The sequence below is a fragment of the Anolis carolinensis genome, unplaced genomic scaffold (assembly GCF_035594765.1).
Source record: "Anolis carolinensis isolate JA03-04 unplaced genomic scaffold, rAnoCar3.1.pri scaffold_7, whole genome shotgun sequence".
Lineage (NCBI taxonomy): Eukaryota > Metazoa > Chordata > Lepidosauria > Squamata > Dactyloidae > Anolis > Anolis carolinensis.
Window position 1 is genome coordinate 18,619,820 of NW_026943818.1, and position 20,605 is coordinate 18,640,424.

Below are 20,605 nucleotides of genomic sequence, written 5' to 3' on the forward strand. Positions count from 1 at the left end.
GTAGCCTTCTGCATAAACGTGGTAATATCTGAGTCTCCTTGTGAAGAGAAAAATATAAATAAACAATATCTGTGAGGCTGGGTGGCCATCTGTCAGGAGGGTTTTGATGGTGCCTTCATTGTAGACTGGATAGTGCCTTAAGACTCAATAGCCTTCTGCATAAACCTGGTAACATCTATGAGGCTGGGTGGCCATCTGTCGGGAGAGCTTTGATGGTGCCTTCATGGCCGAATGGGGTTGGACCGGATGGCCTTTGGGGGCCCCTGGGAGGAGGCCAGGAATCCCTTTGCTAACATCCCTCCTTCCCTTCCGGGCCCAGATGGAGGCCTTCACAGTGGGAAGGGATGACGAATCCCCGTTGACTCACCCAAGGGAGGCTCTGGCATCGCCGCTGCCGGGCCGGATCTGTCGCCCGCATTCATGCGTCCGGATGGGACGGCGGGCTTTCCAGCCTCCTAATTGGGAAAAGTCGGTCCCTATTTATATATATATATTGGTATCAATGAGACAAAGTGGGAGTCGGAAGGAAGGGAATCAGAGAAATCTGGAATTGGACCCCTTTCTGCCATAAATACACCATCCGATCCTTCCCGGCAGATGGCCATCCAACCTTCCGGAGAAGGAAGGCCAACCATAGCCTAGTTTAAAAACAACCCCAATATTATATTACATATTTATATGTACATAACAACCCAGCATCCATTCTGACTTTTCTGCCATAAAGACACCACCCGATCCCTCCCAAAAGATGGCCATCCAGCCTGTTTTGAAACTTCAAGGTGTAGAGTTTTTCTGGAAAGTGTGTATGTATATACACACGCACATATTTGTATATGCACTCATCCCCCTTCCCACCTCTGGCACAAACAACCCATTATTATTTCATTATATTTGCATGTGCATAACAACACAGCACACATGCACATGAGGTCCAAGTGTTTGGGGTTCGTCTCTGAATATCGGGCTCCTCCCAAGGGCCAAGGATATTAGAGGTGTTATTAGATTATATTATTATGATTATTAGATTATATAATTATATATTATGATTATATTTACATGTACATTAGGTCCAAGTGTCTGGGGTTTGTCTCTGAATACTGGACCTAGGATATTAAAGGTGTTATTAGATTATTATATTACTATTGTATAATTATATATTATTATATTTACATGTACATAACACAAATGCACATGAGGCCCAAGTGTCTGTAGTTTGTCTCTGAATATCAGGCTCTTCCCAAGGTCCTGGGATATTAGAGGTATTATTATATTATTATTTATATTTACATGTATATAACACCACACGTGCACATGAGGCCCAAGTGTCAGGGGTTTGTCTCTGAATACCGGGCTTTTTCCAAGGTCCTAGGATATTAAAGGTATATTATTATTATATTTACATGTACATAACATCACACATGCATGAGACCCAAGTGTCTGGGGTTTGTCTCTGAATACCGGGCTCTTTCCAAGGGCCTAGGATATTAGAGGTATCTTATTGGGTTGCTATGAGTTTTATGGGCTGTAGGGCCATGTTCCAGAAGCATTCTCTCCTGACGTTTCGCCCACCTCTACAGTCTGGAAAACTCATAGCAACCCAGCCATTCCGGCCATGAAAGCCTTCGACAACACATGTCTTATTATTCTTATTAGAAAATGATTTCTCCTGCTTCCCGGCCCAGGTGAGAGTGCGTGTTTGTGCGTGTTGTTCCGGGGCCGGCCATGCCGCTTCTCCGTGCTTCCAGTGACTGCCGGGAACGTCCTTAGGGCCCTGGTGAGTCAAAGGCATCCTCGCCCGACCCGCTTCCTGGCCTACATGCCGGGAAACACGCGCCGAGCGAAGGAGGAAACACGCACACCCACGCCATGCATGCACACGTGTGGAGGGAAGACCAGAGGGCCTCTGCGGGTGGGGTTTTTCCAAAAGGGTCGCCTTTATTTCCTCTGCCTTTCAAACCTATTTAAAAACACCGAATGAATGCAGTTTGACACGGCTTTTGCACCTCTTGATACAGAATCCTAGCGTCGGGAGGGACCACCAAAGGGCATCCAGCCCAACCCGGGAGGGAAGCACACAATCCAAGCCCTCCTGACAGATGGCCATACAAAAGCATAGGTTTAGAGAGAAGTAAGGCTCTAGAGTTGGGAAGGGATCTTGCAAAGGCCATCCAATCCAACCCCAATTCGACCAGGACAAAAGGAAAACATCCAGCCTGTTTCTGTGTCAAACTACAACTGCTAGGAGCAAATGTGTTGTCAAACTGCATTCATTCTGTAGTGTAGATGCCACTCCCCCCACCCCATAAGTCAAACACTGCTTTGTACACCCTTAAATAAGACAATGCCCCCACTCCGTGTACAAATAAACACCGACTCGACGCCTCCTCAACAAAACAGCATCCGTTCCCCTTTGGACTCCTCTTGGACCCATATTCATTGCATACGGAGGGAAGAAAAAGACCCAAACATTGGTGCTCTGGGTTCCGACGAGTCCTTCAAACCAAAGCGTGAATGGTTGGTTTCCAAAAAGGAAAAAAAAGAAAGCACATAGATAGATATCCTTTTTGCTCTTCTTCTTTGTGTCTGTATATAAAAAGCTTCCTTCGGGAGAAGAGAGTCCTGCCGAACTGACCTGTGCATCGATTTATTTTATTGGATACGGTGAACACCGACGTTACAAAAAGGAAAAAAAAGCAAGAAAAAGACGCAGCTTTCGTCCCAAGTCTACGATCCTTATTTGCGGACAAAGGAAAAAAAATCCTGAGAGAGAAAGAGCGAGGCGAGCGAGAAGCAGGCCGGGAAAAGCCGCTGTGGGTCAGGTCGATGGCGGCCTCGGGCAGCCCTCCTGGCTTCTCCTTTGGGCCCCACTGAGTCCGGCAGAGGCCTCTTCCCAACAAGGGGTCCTGCCTCGGAGCGACCCCTGGTAACCTGGCACTGCTGATTTCATGGAGATAGAGAGGGCAAGGGTGAGAAAGCGGGAATCAATCAATCAATAAATAAAAAATAAATAAACAAACAAACAAGGGGCTCGTTGTGTTGCTTTGCGGGAAAATCCCGTAAATTGTAGTTCCCCAAAAAGACCTCGGAAACTATATTGTTTTATGGGCACCGCTCGACGATGTTTTGGGGATGTGGACGACGCTCCTTACAATCCCATTCCGACGAGCGGTTTTTGCAGCCGATTCCGAGCCCAGGCGAGGACTATTGCTTGTAATCCCGAACAGTTTTGCCGTGTTTGTCCCCTCCAGGAAACGGCTCAAGAGACAGGCCCGAAATGGTCGAAAATCCTCAAAAATGGGAGGCGGGTCGAGGCGGATCAGCGGACGATGGCCACCGACAAGACGGCCGTGATGGCAAACAGGACAGTGGTGAGCGCTGCTGCGACTTTTGCCCCCCGGCCCCTGGCGCCTCCGGCCGCCTGCTGGACCCCGCTAGGGGGCAGGACGGGTGTCCGGGGACACTTCCCCTTCTGCTTCGGGGGCAGCTTGTGCTCATAGTCCAGCCCGTCGCCGTCGGTGTTCTTCCACGGCGAGGAGGCCATCTTGTTGCTCCGTGTGCGGCTCCGCGTGCAGTTCTTGCTGGGCTTCCGGTACCCCGGGCGCTGCCCGTCTTTGCCCTTTTCCGTCGTGGGGTGCTGGTGGCGGTGCTGGTCCCCCCGCGGAGGGGCGTTGACCTGGTGCTGCGACTCGGCGCACGCGCGGAACTCCTCGGCGCTCACCTCCTTGAGGTCCATGCCCTGGACCCGCGGGGGGGCCGCGCAGTCGGCGCTGGAGCTGGACCCCCGGAAGCGGCGCAGCCACTCCCACAGCGACTGGGCCCGGCAGTCGCAGCGCCAGGGGTTGCCGTTCAAGCGGAGGTACTCCAAGGCCGACAGGTGGGCCAAGGCCTCGCCGGGGAGCTCGGCCAGGCTGTTGTTGAAGAGGAAGAGCAAGGTGAGGCGCCGCAAGTCGTGGAACGCCCGGCGGTGCACGCTGCGCAGCCGGTTCTGGTGCAACAGCAGCCGGTCCAGGTTGACCAGCCCCCGGAAGGCGTTGGGCTGCAGGCTCCAGAGCTGGTTGCCGTGGAGGAAGAGGTGGCTGAGGTTGACCAAGTCCTGGAAGAGGTCCTCCTGCAAGAAGTCCAGCTGGTTGTCCTGCAGGTAGAGGTACTGCAGGTTGTGCAGGCCAGCAAAGAGCCCGTCCGGAAGGACGCTCAGGCCGCACTTGTACAAGTGCAGAGCGTGGAGGCGGGTCAGGCCGCGGAAGGTCTCCGGAGACAGCTCCCGCAGGTTGCGGTTGTCGCCGAGGTCCAGCTCCTCCAAGTGGACGAAGCCCCGGAAGGCCTCGGGGTCCACGAAGGTGAGGTTGTTGGAGTAGACCCAGAGGGTGACCAGGGCCGGGGTGAAGTGGCCCCGCAGCAGGAGGGAGATGCGGTTGTTCTGGAGGAAGACGCGCTCGCTCTCGGCCGGGATGCCTTCCGGGACGCCCAGGAAGTGGTGCGACTGGCAGCTGACCGTCATGGGGGCCGGGTAGCACACGCAGTCCACCGGGCAGCCCGTGCCCAGCCCCGGCGCCAGCAGCACCACCAGCAGCGCCACCGGGAGCGAGGGACGCCCTGGAAGAGAGGAAGAAAGAGGTCAACAGGGAAGGCCGGGGGTGCGGGACTTCCACTCAGAGCCAGTTACAGTATTATTACTATCATTATTATTATTATTTATACCCAGTGTTTGGAAACCCACATTCACATTTGCATTCATTATTATTGCTATTTCCCTCAAAATGGGACTCGGAGAACCAATTACTATTATTGTTATTTACACCCAACGTTTGGAGACCCACATTCACCTTTGCATTTATTATTATTGCTGCTTCCCTCAAAATGAGAGAGCTGTTTACAGTATTATTATTATTATTACTATTATTATTATTTACACCCAATGTTTGGAGACCCATATTCACCTTTGCATTTATTATTATTGCTGCTTTCCTCAAAATGAGACTCAGAGCCGTTTACAGTATTATTATTATTATTATTATTTACACCCAATGTTTGGAGACCCACATTCACCTTTGCATTTATAATTATTGCTGCTTCCTTCAAAATGAGACTCAGAGCTGTTTATAGTATTATTATTATTACTATTACTATTTATACCCTATGTTTGGAGACCCACATTCACCTTTGCATTTATAATTATTGCTATTTCCCTCAAAATGAGACTCAGAGCTGTTTACAGTATTATTATTATTACTATTATTATTACTATTTATACCCAATGTTTGGAGACCCACAATCACCTTTGCATTTATAATTATTGCTGCTTCCCTCAAAATGAGACTCAGAGCTGTTTACAGTATTATTATTATTTACACCTACATTCACCTTTGCATTTATAATTATTGCTGCTTTCCTCAAAATGAGAGAGCTGTTTACAGTATTATTATTATTATTATTATTACTATTATTATTATTTACACCCAATGTTTGGAGACCCATATTCACATTTGCATTCATTATTATTGCTATTTCCCTCAAAATGAGACTCAGAGCCGTTTACAGTATTATTATTATTATTATTATTATTATTATTATTATTTACACCCAATGTTTGGAGACCCACATTCACCTTTGCATTTATAATTATTGCTGCTTCCCTCAAAATGAGACACAGAGCTGTTTACAGTATTATTATTATTATTATTATTATTATTATTATTATTTATACCCAATGTTTGGAGACCCTCATTATTATTATTATTATTGACACAAATACATAGCGTGACATAACAAAGGAGATATATATGCTGGGTTATTATTATTATTAATGACACAAAGACATAGTATGACACAGCAAATGAGATATATATGCTGGATGATGATTATTATTATTGTTATTATCAAAGCCCTCTCGACAGAGGCCCATCTGTTGTGGGCCGCTTTTGAGTCTCCGTATGCAAAGAAGAACGATATAACTAAATATCTATACTCATAAGAAAAGTGAAAACATGTATGTATTTGTGTGGCTGGGGTGTCCACTTCCACATTTTCTTAATGGGACCATTCATAAAATTTTAAAAATGACTTTTTCAGGTAACTCGGGCATTGCTGGGTACCTAAGCTAGTAGTAGTAATAATAATAAACATAATAAACATAATAATAATAAGAATAATAATAATAATAATAATAATAATAATAATAATAATGCCTTGCAGGAAAACAAAATCCAAGCCCTCCCAACCTCCAGAGAAGGCTATTCCTCCAGTGAACGAATGAATGGTTTACGAGATTTGAGAGTAAGATGCCACCCGATCCCTCCCGACAGATGGCCATTCAGCCTCTGCCAAGAGGAGGCACTGGTCCCCACCAATAACGCTGCGGCCCCTCCCTGCTGGAATGGGATCAAGGCCAGTGCTCACACGCGCGCGCAGAGTGCCTTTATCTATTATTTATCCCTTGAAATATTAATGCCCTGCCCTTTGCCAAGTGGCACCAGGGTTGCCATGGCATCCGACAGCGGGCGGCAACAAGGGAAGATGCGCTCGGGAAGGCGTGTTTAATGGCCAATGGGATTTTTTTTTTGGCAGCCCCTTTCCCATAAAAAAAATAATAAAAGAGGGGTCCAAGAAGCTTCCCAGTGGAAGCAAATTGATATTATTATTGTCACCACAACAACCTTGCGAGGGCGGCCAGTCAGTCGAATGCTTGGAACTTCCTATGGTGGAGGAGCACAAGATTTATAATTATTACTATATTATTATTGTTATCATCATTATATTTATTGTTATCATTATAGTCATTTTTGTACTTACTACTAAATCCATAATTATAATGGTCACTCTATATACTATCATCACTATATAATTATTATTACTGCTATTATTATATTATTACTATTCTTATTTGAATGGTCACTCTATGTATTCTTATCACTATGTAATTATTATTTTTACTATCATTATATTGTTACTATTATATTATTATTATTATTTAAATGGTCACTCTATGTATTCTTATCACTATGTAATTATTATTACTACAGTTATATTATTACTATTATATTACTCAATTATTACTGTTATTTGAACGGTCACTCTATGTATTCTTATCACTATGTAATTATTACTACTATTATTATTACTATTATAATATTACTCTATTATTACTGTTATTATTTGAACCGTCACTCTGTATTGTTATCACTATGTAATTATTATTACTACTATTATTATTACTATTGTAATATTATTCTATTATTACTGTTATTATTAGAACCATCACTCTGTATTGTTATCACTATGTAATTATTACTAATATTATATTTTTTCTATTATAATATTACTGTATTATTACTGTTATTATTTGAACCGTCACTCTGTATTCTTATCACCATGTAATTATTATTACTACTATTATTATTATATTATTACTATTATAATATTACTCCATCATTACTGTTATTATTATTTGAACGGTCACTCTATGTATTGTTATCACTATGTAATTATTACTATATTACTAAATTCATTGTTATAATAGGCATTATATGTATTATTATCACTATATAATTATTACTTTTATTACCATTATTATGCTATCATTATTGTATTATTATGACTATTATATTACTCCATTATTACTGTTATTATTATTTGAACGATCACTCTATTATTATCACTATGTAATTATTACTACTCTATTACTAAATTCATCACTATAATAGGCATTATATGGATTATCACTATGTAATTATTACTTTTATTATTACCATTATTATGCTATCATAACGGTCACTCTATGTATTGTTATCACTACACATAGTGAGAGACTGAAAGCAGGATGGGGTCCTCCAAAGGCCATCTAGTCTAACGCCAAACCATTCAGAAAAAACAGAGTTTTCAAACCAAGGGTGCTAGAGTGGGATGGGACCCCCAAAGGCCATCTAGTCTCAAAGCCGGGTCTCAAAGGAGGTTTTTGGGTGTCTTTTCAGTATCTTTGCCAAGTGCAGGAAGTTTAGGGAGTCCTTTTGAAGGTCAAAGCCATCTCCTCCTCCTCCTCCTCCTCCTCCTCCGCTTGCCACTTATTGCTGTTTCAAAGCCGGCCATAAATCCCGTCCCGTAATAATAAGGGAAATCGATACGGCTGGAAGAGGCCGGCGCTTTGTCTGGCCTCCCTTTGGGGCCCTTGGCGCACAAAGGAAACGCACCGAAAACAACACCAGTGACGCCTTTGGCTTGCCATAAAACTCAAGCTTGTCCCTTGAAGAGTCGCGTCATATATATATATATATATATATATATATATATATATATATACACACACACACACACACACACACACACACACACACACACACACAATTAAAAACCTAAAAAATACATGAACCTTAAAATAGTAGTAATAATAATGATGATGATGATGATGATGTTTACTCCAGTACCGTCAATATTCTATATTAATGTTTGAATATTTTGAGGTTTTAAGTTTGTATTGGTTTCATTGCTCATAAATATATAATAAATGATGATAATAAATATATTATATATTAATACAGTAGAGTCTCACTTATCCAACACTCGTTTATCCAACGTTCTGGATTATCCAACGCATTTTTGTAGTCAATGTTTTCAAGATATCGTGATATTTTGGTGCTAAATTCGTAAATACAGTAATTACTACATAGCATTACTGCGTATTGAACTACTTTTTCTGTCAAATTTGTTGTATAACATGATGTTTTGGCACTTAATTTGTAAAATCATAACCTAATTTGATGTTTAATAGGCTTTTCCTTAATATCTCCTTATTATCCAACATATTCGCTTATCCAACGTTCTGCCAGCCTGTTTACGTTGGATAAGCAAGACTCTACTGTAAATATAAAAAGATGAGGTTAATATTATATTATGATAATGAGCCTCCATACTGGATGAGAAAGGTGGGGTAGAAATGCTGTAATAAATAAAATAAATAAATATTACTTATTTATTTATTGGCGACATTTCTATCCCACCCTTCTCACCCCAAAGGGGACTCAGAGCGGCTTACAAATTATATATACATACAATATATTATATTATTAGTATAGCACAATATAAGCACTATACATTATTATATTGTACTATTTATTTATTTATTAGCAACATTGATATCCCGCCTTTCTCACCCCGAAGGGGACTCAGGGCGGCTTACAAGTTATATATACATACAAGATATATATATATATATATATATATATATATATATATATATATAATTAGTATAGCACTATATAAGCATTTATATTATATTGTACTATATGACTATATTGCAATATTATCAGTAATATTACATGTAATATAAATATACAATTATAATAGTGTACTATTATTATATTGTGTTACATCATAATATCAATATTATATATATATACAATATATTATAATATTAGTATAGTATAATATGAGTATTATATTGTTAAATTGATACAGGAGACAGGGTAGAATGATGTTTTTCTGGCCCCGCCTTCTTCATTCTGGTCCAGAATGGCAGTTAGACCTAATAATAATAATAATAATTGGGATTTGGACGAAATGCTGCCAATGGATCCTATGGGAGGCTCTGCTTTCGGACAGAGATGTGTAACCCTTGCTGCCGTTCTCTCTCTCTATGGCAAGGCAAAGGAGTGTCCTTAATGCCACCTGACACAAGAGGCCAAAGAGACGATGATGATGCCGCCGGCCCTTCCCGACTCACCCGTTGCCTCTAAATCCGTCCTGACAGACGCACAGGGTGCTGGGCCTGCGCGGTCAGAGCCAGGGTCGGCAACGTCCAGCCGAGGAATTGGTGATAGTATATGTTGTTTCCTGTATTTTATAGGCAGTGCGGAAGGGAGGTGGGGCCTAAAGGGGGCGGGGCCTACCCTTCTGACTGGCAGCCAGGGGGAGAACGGCTCTTCCTCGTCCTCTGTAATTTGGACTTTATTTTTCTAGGTTTTTTATTGAAAGACACAGATTGGATGACTATGTTTTTTGGTTTGGTGATTTGGTTCAGTGGTTTTGTTGTTTACACCATGGGAAAAACACACATTACATTTTTATATAGATAATTATTATTATTATTATTCTATTGGAGTCCAGTGTCTAGAGGAGGAAAGCAATGTCAACTACAGCTTGGCAACAGGAACATATACAAGCCGGACAGGAGTCCTGATGGCGGCCGATAGCGTTTATCTCTCGGCGCCTTCCGCTTCGCTCCCTCCTTTGTTCGCTCTCCTTTGTCTGGCAGCCAGAGAGGAATCAAAGGCCTTTCTCGCTGCCAAAAGGTGGCGCCAGGAGTCCGGCTGACCCTCTGTCGGGAGGGCTTTGGTGGTGCCTCCCCGCCTGGATGTTGGCTCTATTCCTCCCTCTCTCTCCTCCATCCCTTTCTTCTCTCCTCCTGGGAGACTGTATTGGAATAACCTTTCAGCTCTCATTTGGAGCGCCTCTCTTCTTCTTCGTCTTTTTCTCCTTCCTTCCTTCCTTCTCCTCCGTGAAGCCTTTACTAATTGGAAGGATGAAAGGGAGGCTGTCAGGGGAAGAGGAGAAGCAGAGAAAAGGCCTTGTGTCCCAATCACGACTCCCCTTCCTTCCTTCCTTCCTTCCTTCCCCACTTTCCTACCTTCCTTTCCTTCTTTCTTTCTTTCCTTCCTTCCTTCGCTCCCCCTTTCCTTCCCCTTTGCTGTGGATTGTTCCCACTCTGTCTCTCGACAGAGGCATCATGAATTTTAAATGGCTTTAACTCTTTTATCGATTGCTTAATTGCATTCGAATGTATGTATATATATATAATTCAAACAGAACGACAGGATCCGTGGAGTGGAGAGCGTTTACGGCTCGTGATGCGGTTTAAGGGCTCGAGACTTCATAGAGTCCCATCACTGGAGGGAAAGAGGAAGAAGAGGAAGAGGAAGGGGAAGCTTGCAAAGGAGGAAGGAAGGAGGGAAGGAAAAGAAAGAAGAGCAAGTCTGCAAGGAAAGGAAAGGAGGACGGACAAGCTTGGAAGGGAAGGGAGGACAAGAAAGGAAGAAAGGAAAATATGGAAAGACATGTTTGCTATGGAAGGAAGAAAAGGAGAACAAGCTTGCAAGAAAAGGTCAAGTTTGTAAGGGAAAGAAGGAAGGAAGGGAAGGAGGACAAGTCTGCAAGGGAAGGAAGGAAGGACAAGCTTGGAAGGGAAGGAAGGAAGGACGAGAAAGGAAGAAAGGAAAATAAGGATGGGCAAGTTTGCTATGGAAGGAAGGAAAGAAAGGAGAACAAGCTTGCAAGAAAAGGAAGGTCAAGTTTGTAAGGAAAGGAAGGATGGAAAGGAGGACAAGGGAAGGAAGGAAGGAAGGGAGGAAAGGAGGATAAGAAAAGGAAGCAAGGACATACAAGGAAGGGAAGGAAAGGAAGGAAGGACAAGCTTACAAGAAAAAGAAGGAAGATCAAGTTTGTAAGGAACGGAAGGAAGGAAGGAAGGAAGGGACAAGAAAAGGAAGCAAAGACATACCAGGAAGGAAGGAAAAGGAAGGGAGGGAGGACAAAATTACAAGAAAAAGAAGGAAGGTCAAGTTTGTAAGGAAAGGAAGGATGGAAGGAAGGAAGGAAGGAAAGGAGAACAAGCTTGGAAGGAAGGAAGGAAGGAAGGGACAAGAAAAGGAAGCAAAGACATACCAGGAAGGAAGGAAAGGAAGGAAGGAAGGAAGGAAGGAAGGAAGGAAGGAAGGAAGGAAGGAAGGAAGGAAAGACAAGCTTACAAGAAAAAGAAGGAAGGTCAAGTTTGTAAGGAAAGGAAGAAAGGAAGGAAGGAAAGGAGAACAAGCTTGCAAGAAAAGGAAGATCAAGTTTATAAGGGAAGGAAGGAAAGAAGGAAGGAAGGGAGGAAAGGAGGATAAGAAAAGGAAGCAAGGACATACAAGGAAGGAAAGGAAAGGAAGGAAGGACAAGCTTACAAGAAAAAGAAGGAAGATCAAGTTTGTAAGGAACGGACGGAAGGAAGGAAGGAAGGAAGGAAGGAAGGAAAGGACAAGAAAAGGAAGCAAAGACATACCAGGAAGGAAGAAAAAGGAAGGGAGGGAGGGAGGACAAGCTTACAAGAAAAAGAAGGAAGGTCAAGTTTGTAAGGAAAGGAAGGATGGATGGATGGAAGGAAGGAAGGAAGGAAGGAAGGAAGGAAGGAAGGAAGGAAAGGAGAACAAGCTTGGAAGGAAGGAAGGAAGGAAGGAAGGAAGGACGGAAGGAAGGAAGGAAGGAAGGAAGGGACAAGAAAAGGAAGCAAAGACATACCAGGAAGGAAGGAAAAGAAGGAAGGAAGGAAGGAAGGAAGGAAGGAAGGAAGGAAGGAAGGAAGGAAGGAAAGACAAACTTACAAGAAAAAGAAGGAAGGTCAAGTTTGTAAGGAAAGGAAGGATGGAAGGATGGATGGAAGGAAGGAAGGAAGGAAGGAAGGGACAAGAAAAGGAAGCAAAGACATACCAGGAAGGAAGGAAAAGAAGGAAGGAAGGAAGGAAGGAAGGAAGGAAGGAAGGAAAGACAAGCTTACAAGAAAAAGAAGGAAGGTCAAGTTTGTAAGGGAAGGAAGGAAGGAAGGGACAAGAAAAGGAAGCAAAGACATACCAGGAAGGAAGGAAAAGAAGGAAGGAAGGAAGGAAGGAAAGACAAGCTTACAAGAAAAAGAAGGAAGGTCAAGTTTGTAAGGAAAGGAAGGATGGAAGGAAGGAAAGGAGAACAAGCTTGCAAGGAAAGGAAGGAAGGACAAGCTTGGAAGGGAAGGAAGGAAGGAAGGAAGGGAGAACAAGCTTGCAAGAAAAGGAAGGTCAAGTTTGTAAGGAAAGAAGGAAGAAAAGGAGGACAAGGAAGGAAGGAAAAGAAGGAAGGAAAGAAGGGATGGGAGAGCTGGCTTGGCAGGCCTTGGGCCCCTGTGGGCCGGACCCCCAATGCCAGGCTCTGCCCCACGGCTCCCCTCCAGACCCCAAAAGCCAAGAGGGAAGGCAGGCAGGCGCAGCAAAGGAGAAGAAGGAGCCCTCTTCCTCCTCCTCCTCCTCCTCTTTTTCTGAGCAGCGAACTGGGAGACGGTTGCTGTCTTAATGCATCAGGAGCGGAGCTGTCTGAGCAAGGGATGCTCTCAGCGGGAGGGAAGACGGGGAAGGAAGGAAGGAAGGAAGGAGGGAGCGAGAAAGAAAGAAAGAAAAGAAGAGGCTGAGGAAGGAAGCAAAACACCAAGAAACTATCAAGGGGGAAAGATGGCCCTTCCATAGTCAGAACACAAAGGCAAAGCCCACAAAGAGGGCAAAATGCAGCCTTTCTGGGCCCGGATCCCATGCAGGTGGGCATCCCATGGTTTCCGCCCCATTAAAGCCCCTTCCGGCCATCCCTTTCCGCCCCATTAAAGCCAATGGACCACGGCTGGATGCCTGGCAGCAATAGCGGAGTTTATATTCCGGAGACAGAGAGCGAGGCCCAGGAATAATAAAGAGAGATGGATGGAAAGACAACCTGGAGGGAAGAGAGACTGTTATTATTATTATTGTAGTATTATTATATGGGGGACTTAAGGTCTGGGATTCAGTGGGCACTCGGGCATCATAGGCCTCTCAGGTATTTAAGGTCTGGCTTCTATTATTATTTATTTTTTATTATTATTATTATTATTATTATTATTATTATTATTAATTATATTACTAGCTTGGGAGCGCGGCAATGCCTGAGTTATTAGAAGAAGGCATTGTCTGTTTTGGGATGTTAAGTGATATCATTAGTCTAGATCTGTTGTTGGCTGGGTTCAGTGCGCTCTAGATAATGGTGAACTACAATTCCCAGATTCCCAGGGCTATTACCCCCAAACCCTGAGAGCATTCGCAGTTGGCTATGTTGGGTCTGTGTGCCAAGTTTGGTCCAGATTTGACATTGGCTAGGTTCAGTGCTTTCTGTATGCAGGTGAACTATAACTCCCAAAATGAAGGTCCATTCCCACTAATCCCCTGCAGTATGTTTAGATGGTCATGGGGCTTCTCTGTGCCAAGTTTGGTCCCAGACTATTGTCGGTGGGGGTCACAGTATCAGTGACGGTACTGCAAGTCCCATTATCTGTGCCAAGTTTGGTCCCAGATTATTGTTGGTGGTGGGTCACAGTATCAGTGAAGGTACTGCAAGTCCCATCATCCATGGCAAGTTTGGTCCAGGTCCATTGTTGGTTGGGTGGATGTCGGTCAAGTACAACTCCTGTAAATCATGGTGAATTCTCCCCAAACCTCTTGTTCAGTTGCTGATCAATTCCTATGTTAACTGTGTGCCATAGGAAAGGGTAGGAAAGGGTTAAGGGAGAGGCAGTGGGCAGTGCCGCTGGGGCATTTAAAGTCTTAGTTCTATTATTATTATTATTATTATTATTATTGCATTATTGTTATCACATTATTATTATTGCATTATCATTATTATTAATGTTATTGCATTACTATCATTGCATTACTATTAATGCATTATTATTAATGTTATTGCATTATTATTAGTAGTAGTAGTAGTAGTAGTAGCAGTAGTAGTAGTAGTAGTATTATATATAGCAACCATGCATACTGCCCTCCAGAAAGGATGGATTACAATCCCCATTGCCTCCGGTTTTGCACAGCCAATGCGTTCTGACCGGGGATGATGGGTGTTGCAACCAAAATACATGGGGCGAGTTTAGTGGGGAGAGGCCTCTCTTGCAATGGATGCTGGGAGGATGAAGGCAGGACTGTATCTGGGCCACAGCAAAAAAAAGGGAGGGAAAGAAGCCCAAATCCCACATTTACATAAAACGACAGAAAAAAAAGAAAGAGAGAGAGAGAAAAGAAGGAATGAAGCAGGGAAGGAGGCTCAATGGGGATGCAATCGCTGCATGCAAATGGGAGGTCTATTATTATTATTATTATTGTTATTGGATTGGAACTCAGATATTATATGTAGATCTCTTTCCCTTTTGCATTGACAAGTCGTTGCTCCCCTTGAAAACAAACCAGAGATAAGAAATATGACATTGTCAGATCGAAGGAAGGAAGGATAGACAATGCATCGCAGGCGGAGGAGAAAGAGAGTCTGGGGGCTTTATATTATTATTATTATTATTTATATTAAATGTGTGTATATATCACATATGAACAAGCTTCGGCCCTCCAGGTGTTTTGCACTTCAACTCCCATAATCCCTAAGAGCCAGAAGGCTGTTAAATCAAGAAATAGTTTCCTAAGCTCCATAGAGATATTCGCAGGAACAGCTCAGCAAGCGAGAGTCCAAAAGTGGCAGGCTAAGACCTAGAACCTCATCCTCGTGTACAAGTTTTCATTGTGCAAAGGGGAGAAGGGCGTCATAAGGGTCTGGGGGCTTTAAAGTATTGGAATTAATGGGGAGAAGGGCATCGTAAGGGTCTGGGGGCTTTAAAGTATAGGAATCAATGGGAAGAAGGGCATCCTAAGGGTCTGGGGGCTTTAAAGTATAGGAATCAATGGGGAGAAGGGCGTCATAAGGGTCTGGGGGCTTTAAAGTATAGGAATCAATGGGAAGAAGGGCATCCTAAGGGTCTGGGGGCTTTAAAGTATAGGAATCCATTGGGAGAAGGGCGTCATAAGGGTCTGGGGGCTTTAAAGTATAGGAATCAATGGGAAGAAGGGCATCATAAGGGTCTGGGGGCTTTAAAGTATAGGAATCAATGGGAAGAAGGGCATCATAAGGGTCTGGGGGCTTTAAAGTATAGGAATCAATGGGAAGAAGGGCATCATAAGGGTCTGGGGGCTTTAAAGTATAGGAATCAATGGGAAGAAGGGCATTCTAAGGATCTGGGGGCTTTAAAGTATAGGAATCAATGGGGAGAAGGGCATTCTAAGGATCTGGGGGCTTTAAAGTATAGGAATCAATGGGAAGAAGGGCATCATAAGGGTTTAGGGCTTTAAAGTATAGGAATCAATGGGAAGAAGGGCATAATAAGGATCTGGGGGCTTTAAAATATAGGAATCAATGGGAAGAAGGGCATCATAAGGGTTTAGGGCTTTAAAGTATAGGAGTCAATGGGAAGAAGGGCATCCTAAGGGTTTAGGGCTTTAAAGTATAGGAATCAATGGGAAGAAGGGCATCCTAAGGGTTTAGGGCTTTAAAGTATAGGAGTCAATGGGAAGAAGGGCATCCTAAGGGTTTAGGGCTTTAAAGTATAGGAGTCAATGGGAAAAGGTCATTATAAGTGTCTGGGGGCTTTAAAATATTGGGGTTAATGAGGAGAAGGTCATTATAAGGGTCTGGGGGTTTTAAAGTATAGGAATCAATGGTGGGGAGGGGGCCATGGGATGGGATGGAAATGCGGTGGGCCCCCTCCCTCCCTCCCTCCCTCCCTCCCTCCCTCGAAATGGCTTTGGGTAAACAGCCGCCTTTTGATGGAATCCCAGCAGGTTGAGACAATAAAAGCCGGTCACAAACAAACGCAATCTGGCACAGATGCGGCATCTGAAATTGTTTTTCCCCCTTCTTTCCAATGAGACTCACAAGCCTTATCTCAAAAAAAGAGGAACGTGGGAAAAGGGACTCCGGGTCAGATCCTTAAGGTGGGAAGGGAATCCCTAAAGGCTATGTAGTCTGTCCCAATTGTTTGGCTGGAGAGCAGCATGACTGTTGTTGTTGTTGATATTATTATTAGTAACACTTTTGAATCATTATTATGTATGATGACAATGATGATTCTCAAGACGTGAAGTTGAGAAAAGTGAGTTTAAGTCAGATTCTTAGGGCTGGAAGGGGACACCAAATAAATAAACAAACAACAACAACATAACAACAACAAAGGTCATCTAGTCCAACACAATGGTGTAACAACAATAAACAAATAACAACATAACAACAAAGGTGATCTAGTCCAACACAACAGTATGAGTACAGATTATTATTACTACTATTATTATATATCCTACTTGTATATATTGTTATTGTTTATTCAACTTTTATCTTTTATTATTAGTAATATATATCCCATTGTTATCATCATCATTATATCTACTATTAGAGATTATTATTACAGTAGAGTCTCACCTATTCAACATAAACGGGCCGGCAGAATGTTGGATAAGCGAATATGTTGGATAATAAGGAGAGATTAAGGAAATTAGGTTATGATTTTACAAATTAAGCACCAAAACATGTTATACAACAAGTTTGACAGAAAAAGTAGTTCAATGCGCAGTAATGCTATGTAGTAATTACTGTATTTACGAATTTAGCACCAAAATATCATGATGTATTGAAAACATTGACTACAAAAATACATCAGATAATCCAGAACGTTGGATAAGCGAGTGTTGGATAAGTGAGACTAATGTATGATATATCCTACTTGTATATATTGTTATTGTTTATTCAACTTTTATCTTTTATTATTATTAGTATATATCCCATTGTTATCATCATTATATCTACTATTAGAGATTATTATTATATATCCCACTTGTATCTATTGTTATTGTTTATTCAACTTTTATATTTTATTATTATTAGTATATATCCCATTGTTATCATCATCGTCATTATTATATCTATTATTATTTGTAGCATTCTCAAAAGAGGAGAAAAGTTGGGAAAAGTGATTTCGGCCCAGAGCCTTAAGATGGAAAGGGAACCCCAAAGGTCATCTAGTCCAACCCGGTGAGTTGCAATGACTTGAATCTGGGCTCTGGTGTAGAAATAGGCATTTTCTCTGGTGTAGAAATAGGCTTCGATGTGGGCATTTGATAGAATGTTTTCGAGGATCGCAATGAAAGGCAGGCGAAGCTGCGGCGGGTGGGGGTGGGGAGCCCGCCTGGCAGGGCTGGCGCTGCTGCTGTTGCTGCTGCTTTTAGCCGGGAGGAAGAGAGGGTCCCTGAAGCCCAGAGGGCCATTTGCAGGGGAAGAAGGCCAGGGTCAAGGCAAGAGGAGGAGGAGGAGGAAGAAGGCAGGGATGGCTCCAATCTCTCCCTCTCTCTCTCTCTTTCTCCTTCCACCTTATGAAATATTCACCTTGTTTTTGTGTTCCTTCTTTCAATCCTCAGCCAGCCATAAAGAGAAAAGCAAAGGGATGGAGAGAGGCAAGGCTTTGGGGAGGAAGGGAGGGGGGGAGGGAGGGAAGAAGGAAGGAAGGGAAGAAGGGAGAGAGGAAGAGAGGGAGGGAGGAAGGAAGGAAGAGAAGGGAGGGAGGAAGAAGGCAGGAAGGGGAAGGGAAGAAGGAAGGAAGCTAGGGAAGAAGAAGGAAGAGAGGAAGGAAGGAATGGAATGGGAGGAAGGGAAGAAGCAAGGGAAGGAAAGAAAGGAAGGGAGGGAGGGAGGAAAGAAGGAAGGAAGGAAGGAAGGAGGAAAGGAAAGAAGGGAGAAGGAAAGCAAAGAAGGGAGGAAGGAGGAGAAGAAGGAAGGGAAGAATGGAAGGAAGGAGGGAAGGGAGGGAAGAAGGAAGGAAGGAAAGGGAAGAAGGGAGAAGGAAAGCAAAGAAGGGAGGAAGGAGGAGAAGAAGGAAGGGAAGAATGGAAGGAAGGAGGGAAGGGAGGGAAGAAGGAAGGAAGGAAAGGGAAGAAGGGAGAAGGAAAGGAAAGAAGGAAGGAAGGGAGAAAGGAATAGAAAAAGGAAGGAAGAGAAGAAGGAAGGAGGGAAGGGAAGGAAGGGAAGAAGGAAGAAGGAAAGCAAAGAAGGGAGGAAGGAGGAGAAGAAGGAAGGGAAGGGAAGAATGGAAGGAGGGAAGGGAGGAAGGAAGGAAAGGGAAGAAGGGAGAAGGAAGGAAAGGAAGGGAGGAAGGAAGGAAGGAAAGGGAGGGAGGGAGGGAGAGAAGAAGGAAGGAGGGAAGGAAGAAAGGAAGGAAGAGAAAGAAGGAAAGAAGAGGAAGGGAGGGAAGGAAGGAAAGAAATAAGAAGGAAGGGTCTTTCTGTTCAAGACTTGTAGCATTATTACAGCCCCCCTCCCCCTCTCTTAACTGCAACACCCATAATCCCCCCAATAAGCATTTTTGTAAGCTGCATAGATTGGTGGATTGTAGTCCAGCTCTCCCAGAGGTCATTATAATAAAAGAATAATATCAGTATTTTGTGTTGACTGCAACACCCATCACCTCCAGCCAGAATGCATGGCTTGTCATAGCTGGGGATTGTAGTCCAGGATTGACTTCCAAATGGATGCAAATAACAAGTAAATCGCAACAAAAGGGCTTCCCAAAGGGCATCTAGTCCAACCCCCATTTCTGCAAGGCTTGGACTAGATGGCCTTTAGGGGGACCTTTCCATCTCTGATGTGAACCTAAATGGGAGGTGGTGGGGACCCCAAAGAGCATCTAGTCCAGCCCTTTGCAAAGCGAGGCACACACACACATCCATTTTCTCCATTTCCATTTTATTATTCCTAGGAAGGAAAGAAGGCAGCCAAAGTGTCAGGCAGGAGACCTACTTTCGGGCTTTAATCCTTTTCCGCTTAAAGGATCCCCCCCCCCTCCATCTCAGCAAAAGAGATGCGGCTTTTGCTGATCAGAGGAGAGGCGCAGGCAGCTGACAGGCGGCAGAGAGAAAGGGAGGAAGGAAGGAAAGGAAGAGAGGGAGGAATACATATTTATTACCCTCAATTATTATTGAAGAAAGGAGGGGGGAGAGGGGGGTGCAACGGACGGACGCCTTTGTGTTGTGGGGCCCGTCTCTGGGATTTAAGAGGGGAGGATGAGGAGGGGGATATTCCTTTACAGATCTCTTTCTTCTCCTATTCAATGGCATGGGAAAGGAGCAGCCACATGGGATTCGTAGTCAATATTGGCATTGGGCAGTGCGTTGAGAGGCATTGGAAGTTCCCTAATAATAATAAAAGTAATAACAGTAAAAATAACAGTAAAATAATCAAAATCATAATCCTGATGCCCACCATTATTATTATTATTATTATTATTATTATTATTATTATTATTATTATTATTATTAGAACCAATGGTCACTTTCGGGATCAAAAAGGACCTATATATATATATATATATATATATATATATATATATGGCTTTTGGCATCACGGCGACTCACAAAACAACAAAACCCAACACCCCCCAAACTCTAAAATTGGCAACACAATCCATCATCCGTGCCTCCAGTAAGATACAACACAATCACACAAAAAACACAATCACAACACCAAAAAAAGGCCAAAACCCACAACAGGCAATGTATGCATGCGTGCGGAACTCAAAGTATTTTTCGGGACAGCATGGCAGCCCAGGATCAGCTCGCTCAAAGATTTCCCCTAGGTAGCAAGCATCCAGGCTTTGAACCACCGAGGCTATTCATTACAATTCTACCACCCCAAAAAAACATTCCCCTAAAAGGCAACTACCTAACCTTCCAAGCAGCAAGCCTATTCCTTTCTATTCCACCTCACCAAACAAGGATTCACATAAGAAAATGGCCAGGCTTTCAGGCTACAAAGCTATTCACTGTTATTCCACCTACCTAACAAAGAATTCCCATACGCCACAGCAACGCGTGGCCGGGCACAGCTAGTCTATATATATAAAAGAGTGATGGCATCATGGCAACCCACAAAACAACAAAACTACAGGCCCCCCAACCTCGAAATTTGACAACACAACCCATCATCCATGGCTCTAGGTTGATACAACAAAAAGAAA

The 20,605-nt window shown here is 43.4% G+C and overlaps 1 protein-coding gene across 1 annotated transcript in view; it reads right to left on the bottom strand.

Annotated features, from left to right (window-relative positions):
- Nucleotides 1-1,910: 1,910 nt before the first annotated feature.
- Nucleotides 1,911-20,605, bottom strand: part of rtn4rl1 (reticulon 4 receptor like 1) — a 34,207-nt gene continuing 15,512 nt past the window's right edge. Inside the window, exon 2 of the mRNA XM_062960046.1 lies at nt 1,911-4,593. Coding sequence (XP_062816116.1) covers nt 3,317-4,593 — 1,277 coding nt within the window. The 3' untranslated portion in view covers nt 1,911-3,316. The remainder of the gene's footprint in view (nt 4,594-20,605) is intronic.